Source organism: Betta splendens, chromosome 13 (assembly GCF_900634795.4).
Source record: "Betta splendens chromosome 13, fBetSpl5.4, whole genome shotgun sequence".
In the NCBI taxonomy this organism is placed as follows: Eukaryota; Metazoa; Chordata; class Actinopteri; order Anabantiformes; family Osphronemidae; genus Betta; species Betta splendens.
The window spans coordinates 3,531,354-3,545,416 of NC_040893.2; the positions used below are offsets into that span (position 1 = coordinate 3,531,354).

Consider the following 14,063-nt stretch of genomic DNA (forward strand, 5'->3'; position numbering starts at 1 on the left):
AAACTTGTGTTTGTGTGTGCTTTCACCTGCAAATTATTTCACCACCCTCACGTAGCTTGGACTAAAAACAAACAAAAAAAGAGAAAACTGGTCTTACTTATGAGTTGGTGTTAGGGAGACGCTTGCGTGCCCGCGTTTCCTGCATGCTTGCGTGCCTGACCCCCTGCTCATTGGCCTGCCTGCCTGCCAGCCTGCCAGCTTGTCTGCCAGCTTTGCGCTCTCTCTTCATGGCCGCTGCTCGTTTCACCGCCGCACAGGTTCTAGAGCAGATTTTTTTAAGCCAATCTAATGACGACTCTGAACCAGAAGAGGAATCTGAGGAAGACGTGTCAAGTGAAGAAGAGAAAGAAAAAGGAGAAGCAGAAGAAGCAGATACAGCAGGACCAGAAACAGATGAAGGACAAAAAGACAGCGAGGGATGTGATCTAAGGCTGGACACTTCAGATGAAGAAGTTGATGATGAAGAATATAATGATGATGATGATGATGATGATGATGATGTTGATGATGAAGATGATGATGAAATAATAGAAAATGTGCAAAGACTGGAGCAAATAGAACTCGAGGATGAGGATGAAGAAGAAGAAAAAGAAGAAGAAGAAGATAAAACTTTTATCTCTAAAGACGGGAAAATAAAATGGTCCTCCGCTGTGTTTCGCAATGGCGAGGAAGCGAGGAACGTCCCTCTTAGTCCTCTTTCTGCCCAGGGACCCACAGAGTACGCGGCGGCTCAGGCGGTCGACTTTGAATCGACCTTCCGCATGTTTGTGACCCCGGCGGTGGAAAGGATCGTCCTGGAGAACACCAACCTGGAGGGCTCTCGAAAGCTCGGGAGCGCCTGGAAGGGCATGGACGAGGTCGACCTGCGAGCCTACTTGGGCCTCCTGATTTTGTCCGGCGTCTACAGGTCCCGAGGGGAGGCCGTGGCCAGCCTGTGGGACGCCGAGAGCGGCAGGGCCATTTTTCGCGCCACGATGTCGCTCAAGGTGTTTCACGCTTACTCGAAGCTGTTGCGTTTCGACGATCGCCAAACTAGACCCGCCAGGCGAGCGACGGACAAACTGGCAGCCGTGAGAGAGGTCTGGGACGCGTGGGTGGAGCGGCTGCCCAGCCTCTACGACCCGGGTCCTAACGTGACGGTGGACGAGCAACTGGTACCTTTCAGAGGTAAAGCAAAAAAAAAAAAAAACATGCAGACACAGACACAGACATACAAACACAGACAGACACACACACGCAGACATGCAGACACAGGCACAGACACACACACATACACATACACACACAGGCACATAGACACACACACACACACACACACACACACACACACACACACACACACACACACACACACACACACACACACACACACACACACACGCAGACATGCAGAAAACACGTAGCAAGCAGGCTTTCTTTTTTTACCTCTGTAAAAAAAATATATTTGTAAAAATCTCACCTTTATTTTTTGTAGGTCGTTGCTCTTTCAGACAGTACATGCCTAGCAAGCCAGCAAAATACGGCCTCAAGTTTTGGGTGGCGTGCGACGCCAAGTCCAGCTACGCTTGGAAGATGCAGCTTTACACAGGCAAGCCAGGAGGAGGAGGAGGAGGAGGAGAAAAGAGAGCTTCTGAAAAAAAGCAGGGCCAGCGGGTCGTGCTGGACGTCACAGAAGGGCTCGCCGGGCCCCCTCCTCCCTCCTCCCAACCTGCACGTTCGCTTTCCTCCTGGGGTCCGGCGTGACCCCCACCTCTCTCCTTCTAACCTGCACGTTCTGTGTCCTCATGGGGTCTGGCGTGACCCCCTCCTCCCTCCTCCTAACCTGCACGTTCGCTTTCCTCCTGGGGTCTGGCGTGACCCCCTCCTCCCTCCTCCTAACCTGTACGTTCGCTTTCCTCCTGGGGTCCGGCGTGACCCCCACCTCTCTCCTTCTAACCTGCACGTTCTGTGTCCTCGTGGGGTCTGGTGTGACCCCCACCTCCCTCCTCCTAACCTGCACGTTCGCTTTCCTCCTGGGGTCCGGCGTGACCCCCACCTCTCTCCTTCTAACCTGCACATCCTCACCCACTTGTGGGATCAGATGTAAAACCCTCCTCCGTTGTGTAGTATATTCTGTTACTCTTATGGGGTTATTTCTGTCCACTGCAGCGAGGGTCAAGTTGACCGTGGTGTCAGATTGGCCACTAAAACAAATACGCTGCTGCAGCTGTGTAAACATGGACTTTCGATGGACACGTAGGCACTTGCTGGTTGCATAAACAACACAGCTTTATATAGTGGGCATGGGGAGATGTTTCTTAGAGTGCTTCGCAGAGGGTCTGCTGCAGTCATCCAGCTGACCTTTTCCGACCTCTCAGTTTGTTCTGCAGACGAACCTCCAGGTGAATTCGGCCACCACCTCTCTCATGATTATTCTGTGATTGTACTATTTCATTATGTGTAATAAATTCATTTGTTAATTTGAGCATAAAAGTTTGAGTCCGTGTGAAATCTCTGATAAGGTCGGACCACCAAAATACACGACAAAATGGCGTCACGAACACAGGCCTGAGGAGCCATTTCCAGAACCAACATTTGTCCGGACTGGCCCGGACGCACGACCGTCGTCATCAGTGAAGGTAAATAGCGCTTAAAGCTTTTACGTGACGATTCTCTGTGTTCGAGACAGTGTGAGCAAATGTTGGTAAGATTAGAGAAATCCGATCATTAAATTCTGATTTGGCTGCTTTAAGTAAATTATCTGTGTGGGAGAGACAAAGAGAGGCGGTGGAGAATTTACCTGTGCTTACTTATACTGCTGTAAATAGCTGCTTTGCATAACCAACTGCTGTGTGTGTATGTGCTATCTTGCGCTTGGGGAAAAATGACATGGCCTATTGACCTCTAGAAGTTACGTAGGTTAACTTGAGGCAGGCGACGTTTGGGAAATCTAAAGTATGGGCGTTGTAGTCTGCATTCGGATAAAATAAATTTAAGGCTGTGTAAGTTCTGTGTCGACGCTGGAAAATTTGGTCCAGGTATTGAGCGGGGTCACTGAACCATACCTCGTTGAGCGGCTGTTAAATTAAAGGGGAAGACGTACGGTACCGGCGTCGGTAGACAGTGCGGCCTCGGTGCAACGGGTTGTGAAATTCGGTAAATTTGACCTGCTCGATAGAATCGAAATTTATTAGGCACTGTAGGCTTGTGTAAAGTATTGGGAATCTACATTAAGCTTGGAACGGATCAATCCAAGTGTAGAGTTTCCCAAGGTTTGTGAGGCCTGGTAACATAGGGATAACCGGTAAAAGCGCTTTGAGTTGATTGCGTATTGAACTGCAGTGTGTCGACGTGTTAGTATTGCGCAAGTATAGTTAAGTTGGGGTGAGTGTATGTTTTAGTAGATGTTAATGCATTTAAGGATAGTGTGATAATTGTTAAGTTGTTGTGGGGTGTATAATTAATAGGTGTCGTGGTGATAACAATTTTTTGAGTTTGTGTCTGTGAAGTTAAAAAACCTTGAGTGTGTGTTAATAATTGACAGTGTGCGTTCCCTTTCCGTCCTTTGAAGCAGAGAGAGAGTGTGTGACGGGGAGATAAAGCCTCGCTGTTCAGTGTCTGTGTGTGTGTTTGTTTGTTTTTGAACAGTCTGGGGAGAGCCGTTGGGTGAGTGCTGTCTAGATTAAACATTTTTGCAACATTTTAACATTTCATTTTAACTATCATTCTATCATTTTTGGTAATTTTAATATTTTTTGTGTGTCCAATGTGGACATTGCGGTAATTTTTGTTGATGTAATTTGTGAAGGGTAGAATAACGTTCCGCACTGTGGTTGGGACTGGTGGAGCAGATCACAGAGTGTGCAGATCGTGGCCGTTCTTCGATTAAAAAGAAAAAGGGGGAAGCAGTGCTAACTGCTAAATTGGTTGGGACTCCAAATTGGGCCCGGAGACTAGATATGTTCCTCTTCGAGTGTTCACTTCTCCTATCTGTGTGTATGTGTCACAGCTGTTAAGAGCATTAGGCTCGAGAGTGTGTGTGTTTCAGTATACAGGGCTATAGGCTCTGGGTGTGTGTGTGTGTGTGTGTGAAAGTGTGTGCAAGTGAGAGAAAAAGGTGACGTATCACATTAATCACTTTTTAGTTATAGAGGGGTGTAAAGATACAGTCGCTGGAGAATAAGGTAAATGAAAAATCAAGTAAATAAAGAATTAATAGAATAAAATAAAGTAATAAAAAAAAAAAAAAAAAAAAAAAAAAAATCACTTTCATTCTCATTTTCATTCACATTAAAATTCATTTCTGGTTGTTTGCACAATTTATGGCAATACATTTCACCAGTGCTTTTTCTCCAGATATAGGAATAATGGCCGCACTCAAAGACACGTCTCCAGTTGCGATCTTGGGGAGGAAACATCCTCTCCTTTCTCAGGAGATTGAGAAATATTCCAAGAAATGGAGTAAGCGGACGGGTAAAGCCCAGTCACCCTGGCCATCCGATGGAACATTCGATCATGAGCAATGTGTGGAGATGGAAGTGTTAATAAAAAATTACAAAATAAAAGATAAATCTGCCAAGCGACTGTGTAAACGTGAGCGTGAGGTTGCAATGCTAAAGTTATTCACAGATCAAGCCCAACTCCTGAGGGAGAAAACAGCTGAATATGTGAAAAAACAGATTGAGCGGAGAAAAGAGGAGAGAAAAAAGGGAGAATCCTTAAAAGCAGAACCCCCATCTTATGCTGCACAGATGCCGGTGCGGGAGATCAGACTATTAGGAGACTATTCACTTAGGTCCGGTAAATCAGGTAAAAGCATCTATCCCATTGATGAGTTAAAGAAGGTCAGGGAAAGAGGGAGAGAGCTAGATGACATAGAAGACTTACCTGCCACGTATGCTAAAGCAGTTCAGCTTGCAGGGAAAGACACTCGTCGTATTAGTGGCTTACATGATAAAATAATGCATGACATAAAACAATCTGAGTGTGCAGAGGACGGCAGCGAGGGCGAGGAGCAAGGCGAAGAAGAAGGAGCAACTGGGGAGAGTGAAAGAGTCCGAAGATCCCTGGCAGAGGTACAGTACTCTAAATTGCCAGATCCAAGTATGGTCTCTACCCCTCGCTATCTGCAGGCTGGTGCTAAGCCCAAGCAGGCCAGGATAAAGGAAAAGATGCCCCGTTCTGAGTCCTTTGCCCCTGGCAGTGAAGTAGTAGAGGAGCACGGACAGATGGAAGGCGTCATCACGCTCAGCTCCAAGGGACATCCAGTGTCAGCAGAAGTAGTAGAGGAGGCGTCCGAATACCCCCTGCTGGCCAAAGGAGCAAATCTGCAGTATGTGCCCTGGCCAACCATGGACCTGGAAGGGCTGGTGCAGAGACTGCCATGTCTGCATGATGGCGCCGGGAAATGGGTAGCAGCCTTCGAAGAAGAAACTATAGCCACCATCCTGGCAGTGGGTGACCTCAAGGCCCTCCTTGGGAAGGTGCTGGGGAAGCAGGAGATGGAGGAGACGCTGAGATCGGCGCAGATGAATGCATATGCAGGTACACAAGCACACGATGGAGAGTTGTTCAACAGGCATCGCAATGCGCTGTGGACAGCTCTGAGACTTCGCTATCCAACCAGAATTCAGCCTGATAGCATTGTAGCTGTGCCAATAAAAGATGATGAGAGCCCACAAGCCTATGTTCACCTCACTCGAAAAGAATGGATCAGACAAACAGGTGGAAGACCTGATGAGGACATTTTCCATAGGCAGGCTCTCAGAAAAAGAATTGTTGATGGTTTGCCCTTGCCTGCACAAAGTAAGCTGGGAGATGCAGTGGGGCTTTACACCATGCCCTTTGAGCAATTCACTGACCATGTTATTGATGCTGTGACCAAAATTCGTTCTGCTGCGCTCCGTCAGAAGCAGCAGGATGAAGAGACGGTGAGAAAACTGACCCAGCAGCAGCTAACTGAAGGGAGGAAAAAGATCCAAGCAGTGGTTCAGCCTGTGACTGCAGCTGGACATGCACCTCCCCCCACCATCACAGCCCCACCTGCTGTCCAGCCACAAGTTATCTACGTCCAGTCAGGAGGCTGGAGAGGCGGCCCACCAAGGATGAGAGGGGGAGCCACGGTTGGGAGAGCACGGGTGATGTGGGGTAATCAAGAAAGTGAGGTAAGGTGCTTCCGCTGTGGCAGAGTTGGACACATGAGACGTCAGTGTTACGGGTCGGTGCGCCAGATCCCACAAGGAGCCCCACGGCAGATGGGACCCACCAGTCCATGGCAGGGTCCTCCTGCTGGATACTAGGGGTGCCCTGAGAATCAGGGGAATCCGGGAGGGGAGTGTCAGTTGCCATTAAAATCTGTCTCGAGCCCTGATGAAGAGCCTCTGGTGCCGGTTAATGTAGCCGGTAAACCTATGAACATGATGGCTGACTCCGGAGCTGCTTACACGTGTGTAAGCAACGCTGATGCTGACCACCTCCCAAGATCTGGACAATATGTGCGGATCGTTGGATTCTCAGGGACAAAGCAGCTGATTCCCCGATCTGACCCGATTCCATTGCAGTTCCGAGGAAAAACAGTGGAACTGCCTGTATTAATTTCAGATCAAACACCTGTGAACTTACTTGGACGAGACGCTTTATGTAAACTAGGCTGTGCCATTTTGTGTACACCAGATGGAGTGATTGTCGACACAGCACAGTGTCAAATGACTGTGAAAAAAGACGAAGAAATGGTGTACTGGCTTGGAGACATCGATGAGACATTCATGGACGCAGCTGAAAAATGGATGGACTTTATCAAAGCTAACATGCCAGAAGCGTCCCGCCCTGCGTGTCCTCCTCATTGCACACTTCAGTATTTTAAAACAGAATCTGAGGCCCAACCAGCTGAGTGGATAGCACAACAGCCAAAGAAAATTCCCATCCAGTCGGCTTCTATTGTCCTGGGAAGACAGGGAGCAGCTATGACGGTAGAAAAAGGCGAGTATTTAGACCAGGAATTCAAATTAACAAACAGCAAGCCGCATGTTTCTCTCTTAGTAAATCCAGGGTACGAGCCAAAGCATTTGGGACAGATGATCGTGGAATCGAAGCAGGTTAAGTTTAGGCCCACTGAAAATAGCAACATTTGGGTGAGTGAAGATGATTTGTTCTTAAAAATAGCTATTTCTGCTGAGGGTTGGGCTTCCCCACAAGTCATCAGCCTTCCTTGTCAGACTGTGTTTTGTCATCAACATTCTGAGTTACAGAAGGAGATGGTGGAACGAGTACCCGAGAAGCTCTGGTCCAAACATGACGCTGATGTGGGCTTAATTAAGTCCGCACAGCCAGTGGAGGTGCACCTGAAACCCGGTTGCAAACCTCCCTGGAAGTCACAATATCCATTACAACCTGAAGCTGAGGCTGGAATTCAGCCAACCATCCAAGGTCTGTTGGATGCAGGTGTACTTGTGGAGGAACCGAACCCAAGTGGTAACACACCCATATACCCTATCAAAAAGGCGGACAGGGAAAGGTTTAGGCTAGTGCATGACCTTAGAGCGTTAAATGAAGTAGTTGAAGATTATCCATCTGAAGTGCCGAATCCACACACGTTGTTGTCCAATGTTCCACCAGATGCAAAGTGGTTTACTGTGGTTGATTTGTGTTCTGCATTTTTCAGCGTGCCAGTGAGTGAATACAGCAGACATCTTTTTGCCTTCACTTACAGAGGACAGTCTTACACATACACTAGGTTGCCACAGGGATTCAAGCACAGTCCACACTTATTTAACAAAGTGTTAAAGGAGGACATGGAAGATTTAGCCGGTAAGATAAAAAGCACTGTCCTCCAGTACGTTGATGATATCATCCTCTGCGCACCTGACCTAGAAACGTGCCATGAAGATTCTATCACCTTATTGACCTTATTAGCTGAAAGGGGTCATAAAGCTTCACTCAAGAAACTGCAGTACTGTAAAGATCGTGTAGAGTATTTGGGGAGAGTGATTGCGGAGGGGACCAGGTCAGTGTCTCCAGATCAACTGAAAGCTGTGTCTCAAGCACCCAAGCCGACCACAGTCCGAGAGATGTTGACATTTTTGGGACTGACAGGATACAGCTCGGAGTGGATTGACGGTTACTCTTCCATTGTCCAGCCGCTACGAAACATGGTAAAATCTGAAGGAGCTGGAAATTTGCGAGCATCACTCGCATGGACCCCCGAGGGTCACATGGCTTTTGAGACTATTAAGTTGTTGTTACAGCAGGCCCCAGCCTTGGCTCTTCCAGACTATGAGAAAACATTTTTGTTGTATGTCTCTTGTCGACAGGGTCATGCATGCGGAGTGTTGGCACAGAGGACTGGAGTTGGAACGCACGCTCAGCCGATAGCATACTACTCCGTGGCCCTGACTCCAGTGGAGCTAGGTTTGCCAACTTGTTACCAGCATTTAGCTGCGGCTCATCTGATGTATGAGAAAGCTTCAGCTTTGAGCATGGGTTATCCGATAGACATCTTGTCTCATCACAAGCTCGCAAATTTGATTGAAAGAGGTAAGTTTGTGCTAACTGCACCACGCCTCAGTGATTACCACCGACTCCTGGAATATCCAGATGTGACGATGCGTATCTGTAAGGTAAAGAATCCGGCAGATGCGGTTCCTTTGCCCCATGAGGGGGAAGAACATGAATGTGTAGCTGAAGCAGAGAGATATGCTAAGCTACGTTCTGATTTGAGTGCTGTTCCCTTACAAAAGGTGGATTTGACCTTGTTTGTGGATGGATCATGCTACAGGCATGGTCAGGATCTTAAAGCAGGGTTCGCAGTGGTGCAAGAGAAGAACGGGAGCATGGAGGTGATGATCGCCCAAGAGTGCTCTCAACCTTGCTCGGCCCAACTTGCAGAACTGAAAGCGCTGACAGCTGCTTGTGAGTTAGCAGCAGGTAAGCGAGCCAATATATACACAGACTCAGCATTTGCCCATGGTGTGTGTCATTTGTTTGGAGCAACCTGGAGAGGCAGAGGCTTCAAGAAGACTGATGGGTCACCTGTGACACATGGTGAGCAAATAAAACAGTTGCTTTTAGCTATGATGAAGCCAACAGCTCTGGCTATCATCAAGTGTGTAGCTCATAAACATGATACTTCTCTGATTACTCAGGGGAATGCAGCTGCAGACCAGGCAGCTAAGACTGCAGCGAATGCTGAAGCTACGGCTATTTTAGCAGTTTATGCTGCATATGATGAAGATCAAATAACCTCCAAAGATTTGTCTTTGTTGCAGAAAGAGGTACCAGAGGCTGAGAGGCAGCTCTGGGTCGAGAGAGGAGCCGTTCAAGGTGATGACGGCTTATGGAGGAACCACGAGGGACTGTTAATAGCCCCGAGTGGACTGTTGTCATTGCTGATAAATGAAGCACACGGTTTGAGCCATGAGTCCAGAGGTGAGGTTGTGAGACGAATCAAGAAGTGGAACTTTTGGGCTCCCAAGCTTTATCAGTATGTTGATGAGACCATAAGTCGGTGTGAAACGTGTCTTAAATGTAACATCAGGCGGGGTATGGTACCCCCAGCGGGACACCTACCAATTCCTGATGGCCCTTTTAAACATCTCACCCTAGATTTTGTAGACATGGTACGGCCAGTACAAGGTAAGCGTTACCTTTTGGTTGTGATTGATCGTTTCAGCCGTTGGGTTGAGGCAACCCCCGCGAAGCACAAAACCGCCGAGACAGTAGCGAAATTTCTGTGTCGGGAAGTTATCCCAAGATTTGGCATTCCCTTAAAAATCAGTTCAGACAACGGGAAAGAATTCGTAGATAAAACTGTAAAGTGTGTTTTGCAGAAACTCGGAGTAAAGCAGAGGTATGGCAGTGTTTACTGTCCGACCTCACAGTCTGATGTTGAGAGATGCAATGGGATTCTAAAAAACAAATTGCTGAAAATCTGCATGTCCACAGGTTTAAACTGGATCGACGCTTTGCCTCTTGCTCTCATGGCGTGTAGAGCAAGTGCTCACAGGACATTAAAACTAACACCGCATGAAGCTTTGCTAGGTCGACCAATGCCGGTGCCAGCTTATCGAGCGGTGAAGGGTCCATCCCTGGACATTCTAACAAGCGACATGAGGGCGTATGTGAAGCAAATGACTAATATACACAGGAGTATTTCCTCCCGTGTTGTGTCTTTACAGGCAAAGGAGATTCTGGAGGAGCCAGAACCGAAAGTGAAACCAGGAGATCTGGTGTACGTCAAAGTGTTCAGGAGAAAGTGGGACCACGCCAGACGAGAAGGTCCCTACACGGTGGTCAAAGCAACTGCAAGAGCGGTTCAAGTTCAAGGATCCCCCACCTGGTACCACCTGAATCACTGTGTTAAAGTACCTGAGGGGGAAATAGGGAAAGGAGCCAAAGAAGAACGAGATGAAGGAGGGAAAGACAAAAGGAGGGATCTTATTCCTCCTGTTTCTTGTAGTGACGTTGGACGGGATGCAGATGCCCCGCCATCCAGGGTTCTCCGGAGACGGAAAACCATTGAGAAAGGAGAAAGGAAAGAGGAGAGTTAAGAAAAATGTGTTCCAATGGCGTGAAGAAGGTGTTCCAGTGCAGGGGTGGCCAGGCCCCCTAGATTGGGTTTCAAACGACGTCAACTGGAAGTACGCCCCGGGGGAGATGTGGAGCGCTCAACTACAGAAAAGAGAGTGGGATGATAGTAGTGAGCGTACGGGTATTTTTGTGTATGTTAATTCGGACCAACACGGGACAGGCTACGACTGCGGGTTAGATTATGTTAGGAATGTAAATTCCAGTAATTTTGTTCTCTTTCCCAGGGGAGTAGGAAGGTGCGCCATTGGAGTAAAGGAAAGTGAGCGGAATGGAAGCAAGTTCTGGGATGTTAAAGTAGCATTCCGGCCACCTCAATGCCGTTTGGACCAGGACGTGAGAATAACATGGATAAAGGTTATGAAAACATACCAAGAAAGGCTTGTTGCGTTTCTGCGGCCTCCACGAATAATGTCTAATGTGCCTTGTTCACTCAGCCTAGCCAAGCCGCCTCTGCCTCCTTCGCCACCTCTGCCTCCCGTGTCTAAGAATGAACAAACGGATCCGGGAATCCCCGACTTCGTTGGAAAGTGGGGGTTAGAATCAAATAGCACCGATTTCCATCTTTTCTTTTCTGGTTGGGTACAGAAGGTGACCGCAGGGGCATCCGACTGGGCCGGTAGGATGATGACCGGAATGCGAGAAACGTGGTGGGGACCTGAGGACGAGGGTGCGCCTGGGAAAAAGGAAGAGACGTTAGATGGGCGTTTCCAGAATAGTTGGTACAGGTGGGTTCAATTCGCGGGTCAACTTAACGGGAAGACTGATTGCTACATCTGTACTAAGGCGCGGCCGGACCGGTTTTATGTGATAAACACTGTTTTCAGTTGGCAGGAATGCGAACAGGCCTTGCGTACTAACACACAAAATCCTAGACCTTGGTGTAGAGCCGAATGCTTATTGTATTTAGGATCACCCTCTTTTCAGTCATCAGTTGATTTTTTCATCTACGGGAAAACGAACGCGCAGCGTTGCGAGGATCTGAATGTGAAAATAGGACAGCACAGCGCGATGATGGGGATGCCGAATAATGCCCCTTTAATTCCAGTTGGTAAGTTTGAGTGTATTGAAAAAATGGGGTTTGTGCCTTTGGGTAAGGTTAAGCGTAGCCTCTGTAGTCATAGGTGGGAGTTGAACACTGCTAATTGCACAAAGCCACATCTTAAACCCGCTGCTCTCGTTTCAGGCAAACTGGGATCTGTTTTAGTTGCAGGTTGTCCCTATTTCGACCAGACTATCGCGTTGGCAGATCACTTCTGGTGGTGTGGAGGCCAACAGCTTATTCAACTTTGCCTATAAGATGGGCAGGTAGGTGTGCCCGGGTACAAGTTGCACAAGAGCTAATTGCGTTTAGGGAGCAGGATAAGGATGTCAACAGCAGAAGCAAGCGGAGCTACCAGCCAGATCCCAGAGTTTACCTGGATTCCATTGGCCAACCCCGAGGAATTCCAAACGAGTTTAAGGCAAGGAATGAGATTGCATCTGGGTTTGAGTCTATATTACCTTGGATAACGACGAATCGCAATACCGAGTGGCTGAACTTCATTTTCTTTAATCAGCAGCGCTTTATTAATTACACTGACGACGCGTTGGGTGCGTTGGGAGAGCAGGTGAGTGCCACAAGTGCGGTGGCGTGGCAGAACAGGCAGGCGTTAGACTGGATCTTAGCAGAAAAAGGAGGGGTGTGTGCGCTTGTGGGAGAAGTGTGCTGTACTTATATTCCAGGACACACGGCCCCGGATGGGGCCTTCACAGAGGCCATGAAGAGGCTGAGGTCGCTGAGGATGGAGGTGAAAGAGGCGGCTGGCAGCGATGCGAACTTGAGCTGGACAAACTGGCTGGAGAGTGTGGCCGGAGGATGGAGACAAGGGCTGATCAAACTGGGGGTAATGATTACTGTAGGAGTAATAGCTTTGGGACTGATTTTTTGTTGTTGTATTCCTTTCTTGAGATCAGTAGCGCTTAGAGCCGTGACCAAGCAGAATTTGCAGATGGCAGTTATTGAGCTGGGAGAAAAGTATGGGTGGAAGAGTGTAGGAAACGAGGAAGGTGACGTGTTTCCAGTTCCGGAATGGATCCACATCACGACTCTAGACGAGGACAAGGACGAAGAAAAGGACGAGGATGAAGACTCCCAGTTGGTGTGATGGTGAAAACGGCCTACGATACGTCATGAAGGAAGAAAAAAAAAAAAGAGACTAATCATACTGAAAATAAGCTAAGATGGTTGTTTAATGAATTTTAATACTGATGTTTTATTAGTTGTAATAGTCAGATTTATCCTTGTATTAATAGTAGTATTGGAAATGTATCATATTCTTGTGGTAGCAGTAGTATTAAAAATGACATAGTAGTAACCACCTTATATAGGTCTCATGATTCTGTGTATTGTTTCATTGTGTTTAATAGACTTAATAGACCTGCTATGAGGGTCTAAGTGTGTGAAACTTGTCAGTAATTTGTTTTTGTGTTCTTTTTTTTTAGGGGGCCGGTACTGAATTCACCTGTGAAACGTTCGGAGGTCATCAAGCTGGCTGCCCTGAGAAGTCCCATAGGAACAGTATGATGAATTTGGCCATATTAAGTGAAATGCCCACATTGCTAAGGTTAAACAAAACGTAAAATGGGGTTGGGACCTTGCTAGTGCTTATCACTGGTTTAAGGTAGTTAAAGTAAATTGGGCTTAGTTTAATGGACATTATCTGTCCATTGAGGGGGAAATTCTGTAGTATATTCTGTTACTCTTATGGGGTTATTTCTGTCCACTGCAGCGAGGGTCAAGTTGACCGTGGTGTCAGATTGGCCACTAAAACAAATACGCTGCTGCAGCTGTGTAAACATGGACTTTCGATGGACACGTAGGCACTTGCTGGTTGCATAAACAACACAGCTTTATATAGTGGGCATGGGGAGATGTTTCTTAGAGTGCTTCGCAGAGGGTCTGCTGCAGTCATCCAGCTGACCTTTTCCGACCTCTCAGTTTGTTCTGCAGACGAACCTCCAGGTGAATTCGGCCACCACCTCTCTCATGATTATTCTGTGATTGTACTATTTCATTATGTGTAATAAATTCATTTGTTAATTTGAGCATAAAAGTTTGAGTCCGTGTGAAATCTCTGATAAGGTCGGACCACCAAAATACACGACAGTTGCCCTCGTGGGGTCTAAAAATGAGAGCTGCGTGAGGGTTAACATTACAGCTTACAAGGGTCATGTTCTGATGCCAAGCTACTGTAAGACAGCTCAGTACACCCTAAAAGCACAGTTGCACGTGCCGGGGTTTAAACTATTCCTCTTATGGCCTGTAAAGCTCCAAAACGACTTTTTAGTGTTTCTGCATTGGTTTCTAACATTTCATCTTATAATGGTTATGTTCTGATGCCAAGCACTGTAAGAAAGCTCAATACACTTTAAAAGCACAGTTGCACCTGCTGTGGTTTTAACTTGTGTTCTTATGGCCTGAAAAGATGAAAACCGATGTTTTAGTGTTTCTGCATTGGTTT

At 47.4% G+C, this 14,063-nt stretch overlaps 3 protein-coding genes across 5 annotated transcripts in view; all 3 read left to right on the plus strand.

Annotated features, from left to right (window-relative positions):
* The window catches only part of LOC129605035 (nucleolin-like), a 2,227-nt gene extending 64 nt beyond the window's left edge, over positions 1–2,163 (plus strand). The window contains exons 1-3 of the mRNA XM_055514125.1: positions 1–1,167; positions 1,475–1,680; positions 2,149–2,163. The exon at positions 1–1,167 is cut by the window's left edge and continues 64 nt beyond it. Of these exons, the coding sequence (XP_055370100.1) occupies positions 144–1,167; positions 1,475–1,680; positions 2,149–2,163 (1,245 nt within the window). The 5' untranslated portion in view covers positions 1–143. The remainder of the gene's footprint in view (positions 1,168–1,474; positions 1,681–2,148) is intronic.
* On the plus strand, positions 2,109–13,655 carry LOC114868451 (uncharacterized). Of its 3 annotated transcripts, none has more exons than XR_008696451.1 (3): positions 2,109–2,618; positions 10,152–10,896; positions 12,316–13,655. XR_008696451.1 is itself a non-coding variant. In XM_029172051.3 (3 exons), the coding sequence occupies exon 3, from the start codon at positions 4,347–4,349 to the stop codon at positions 6,276–6,278; it is 1,932 nt and encodes a 643-aa protein (XP_029027884.1). In that variant the 5' UTR covers positions 2,109–2,381; positions 2,502–2,618; positions 4,336–4,346; the 3' UTR covers positions 6,279–6,281. The 3 variants fall into 3 exon arrangements, 2 of the variants coding, with proteins under 2 accessions (XP_029027884.1, XP_055369993.1); XM_029172051.3 differs by lacking the exons at positions 10,152–10,896; positions 12,316–13,655 and adding an exon at positions 4,336–6,281 and having other exon boundaries at positions 2,109–2,381; positions 2,502–2,618; XM_055514018.1 differs by lacking the exons at positions 10,152–10,896; positions 12,316–13,655 and adding exons at positions 4,336–5,784; positions 5,889–6,045.
* On the plus strand, positions 6,281–10,523 carry LOC129605036 (uncharacterized). The gene is made up of 2 exons (XM_055514126.1): positions 6,281–8,129; positions 8,289–10,523. Exons 1-2 carry the CDS (start codon positions 6,390–6,392, stop codon positions 10,521–10,523), a joined length of 3,975 nt encoding a protein of 1,324 aa, XP_055370101.1. The 5' UTR covers positions 6,281–6,389.
* Positions 13,656–14,063: the final 408 nt, after the last annotated feature.

Bases quoted from the DNA above. Each gene is read 5' to 3' on its own strand.
- LOC114868451 (XM_029172051.3), top strand. From the start codon at position 4,347: ATGGCCGCACTCAAAGACACGTCTCCAGTTGCGATCTTGGGGAGGAAA.
- LOC129605036 (XM_055514126.1), top strand. From the start codon at position 6,390: ATGAACATGATGGCTGACTCCGGAGCTGCTTACACGTGTGTAAGCAAC. The intron at 8,130-8,288 runs GTAAAATCTGAA...TCTTGTCGACAG, and splicing joins TCCAGCCGCTACGAAACATG to GGTCATGCATGCGGAGTGTT.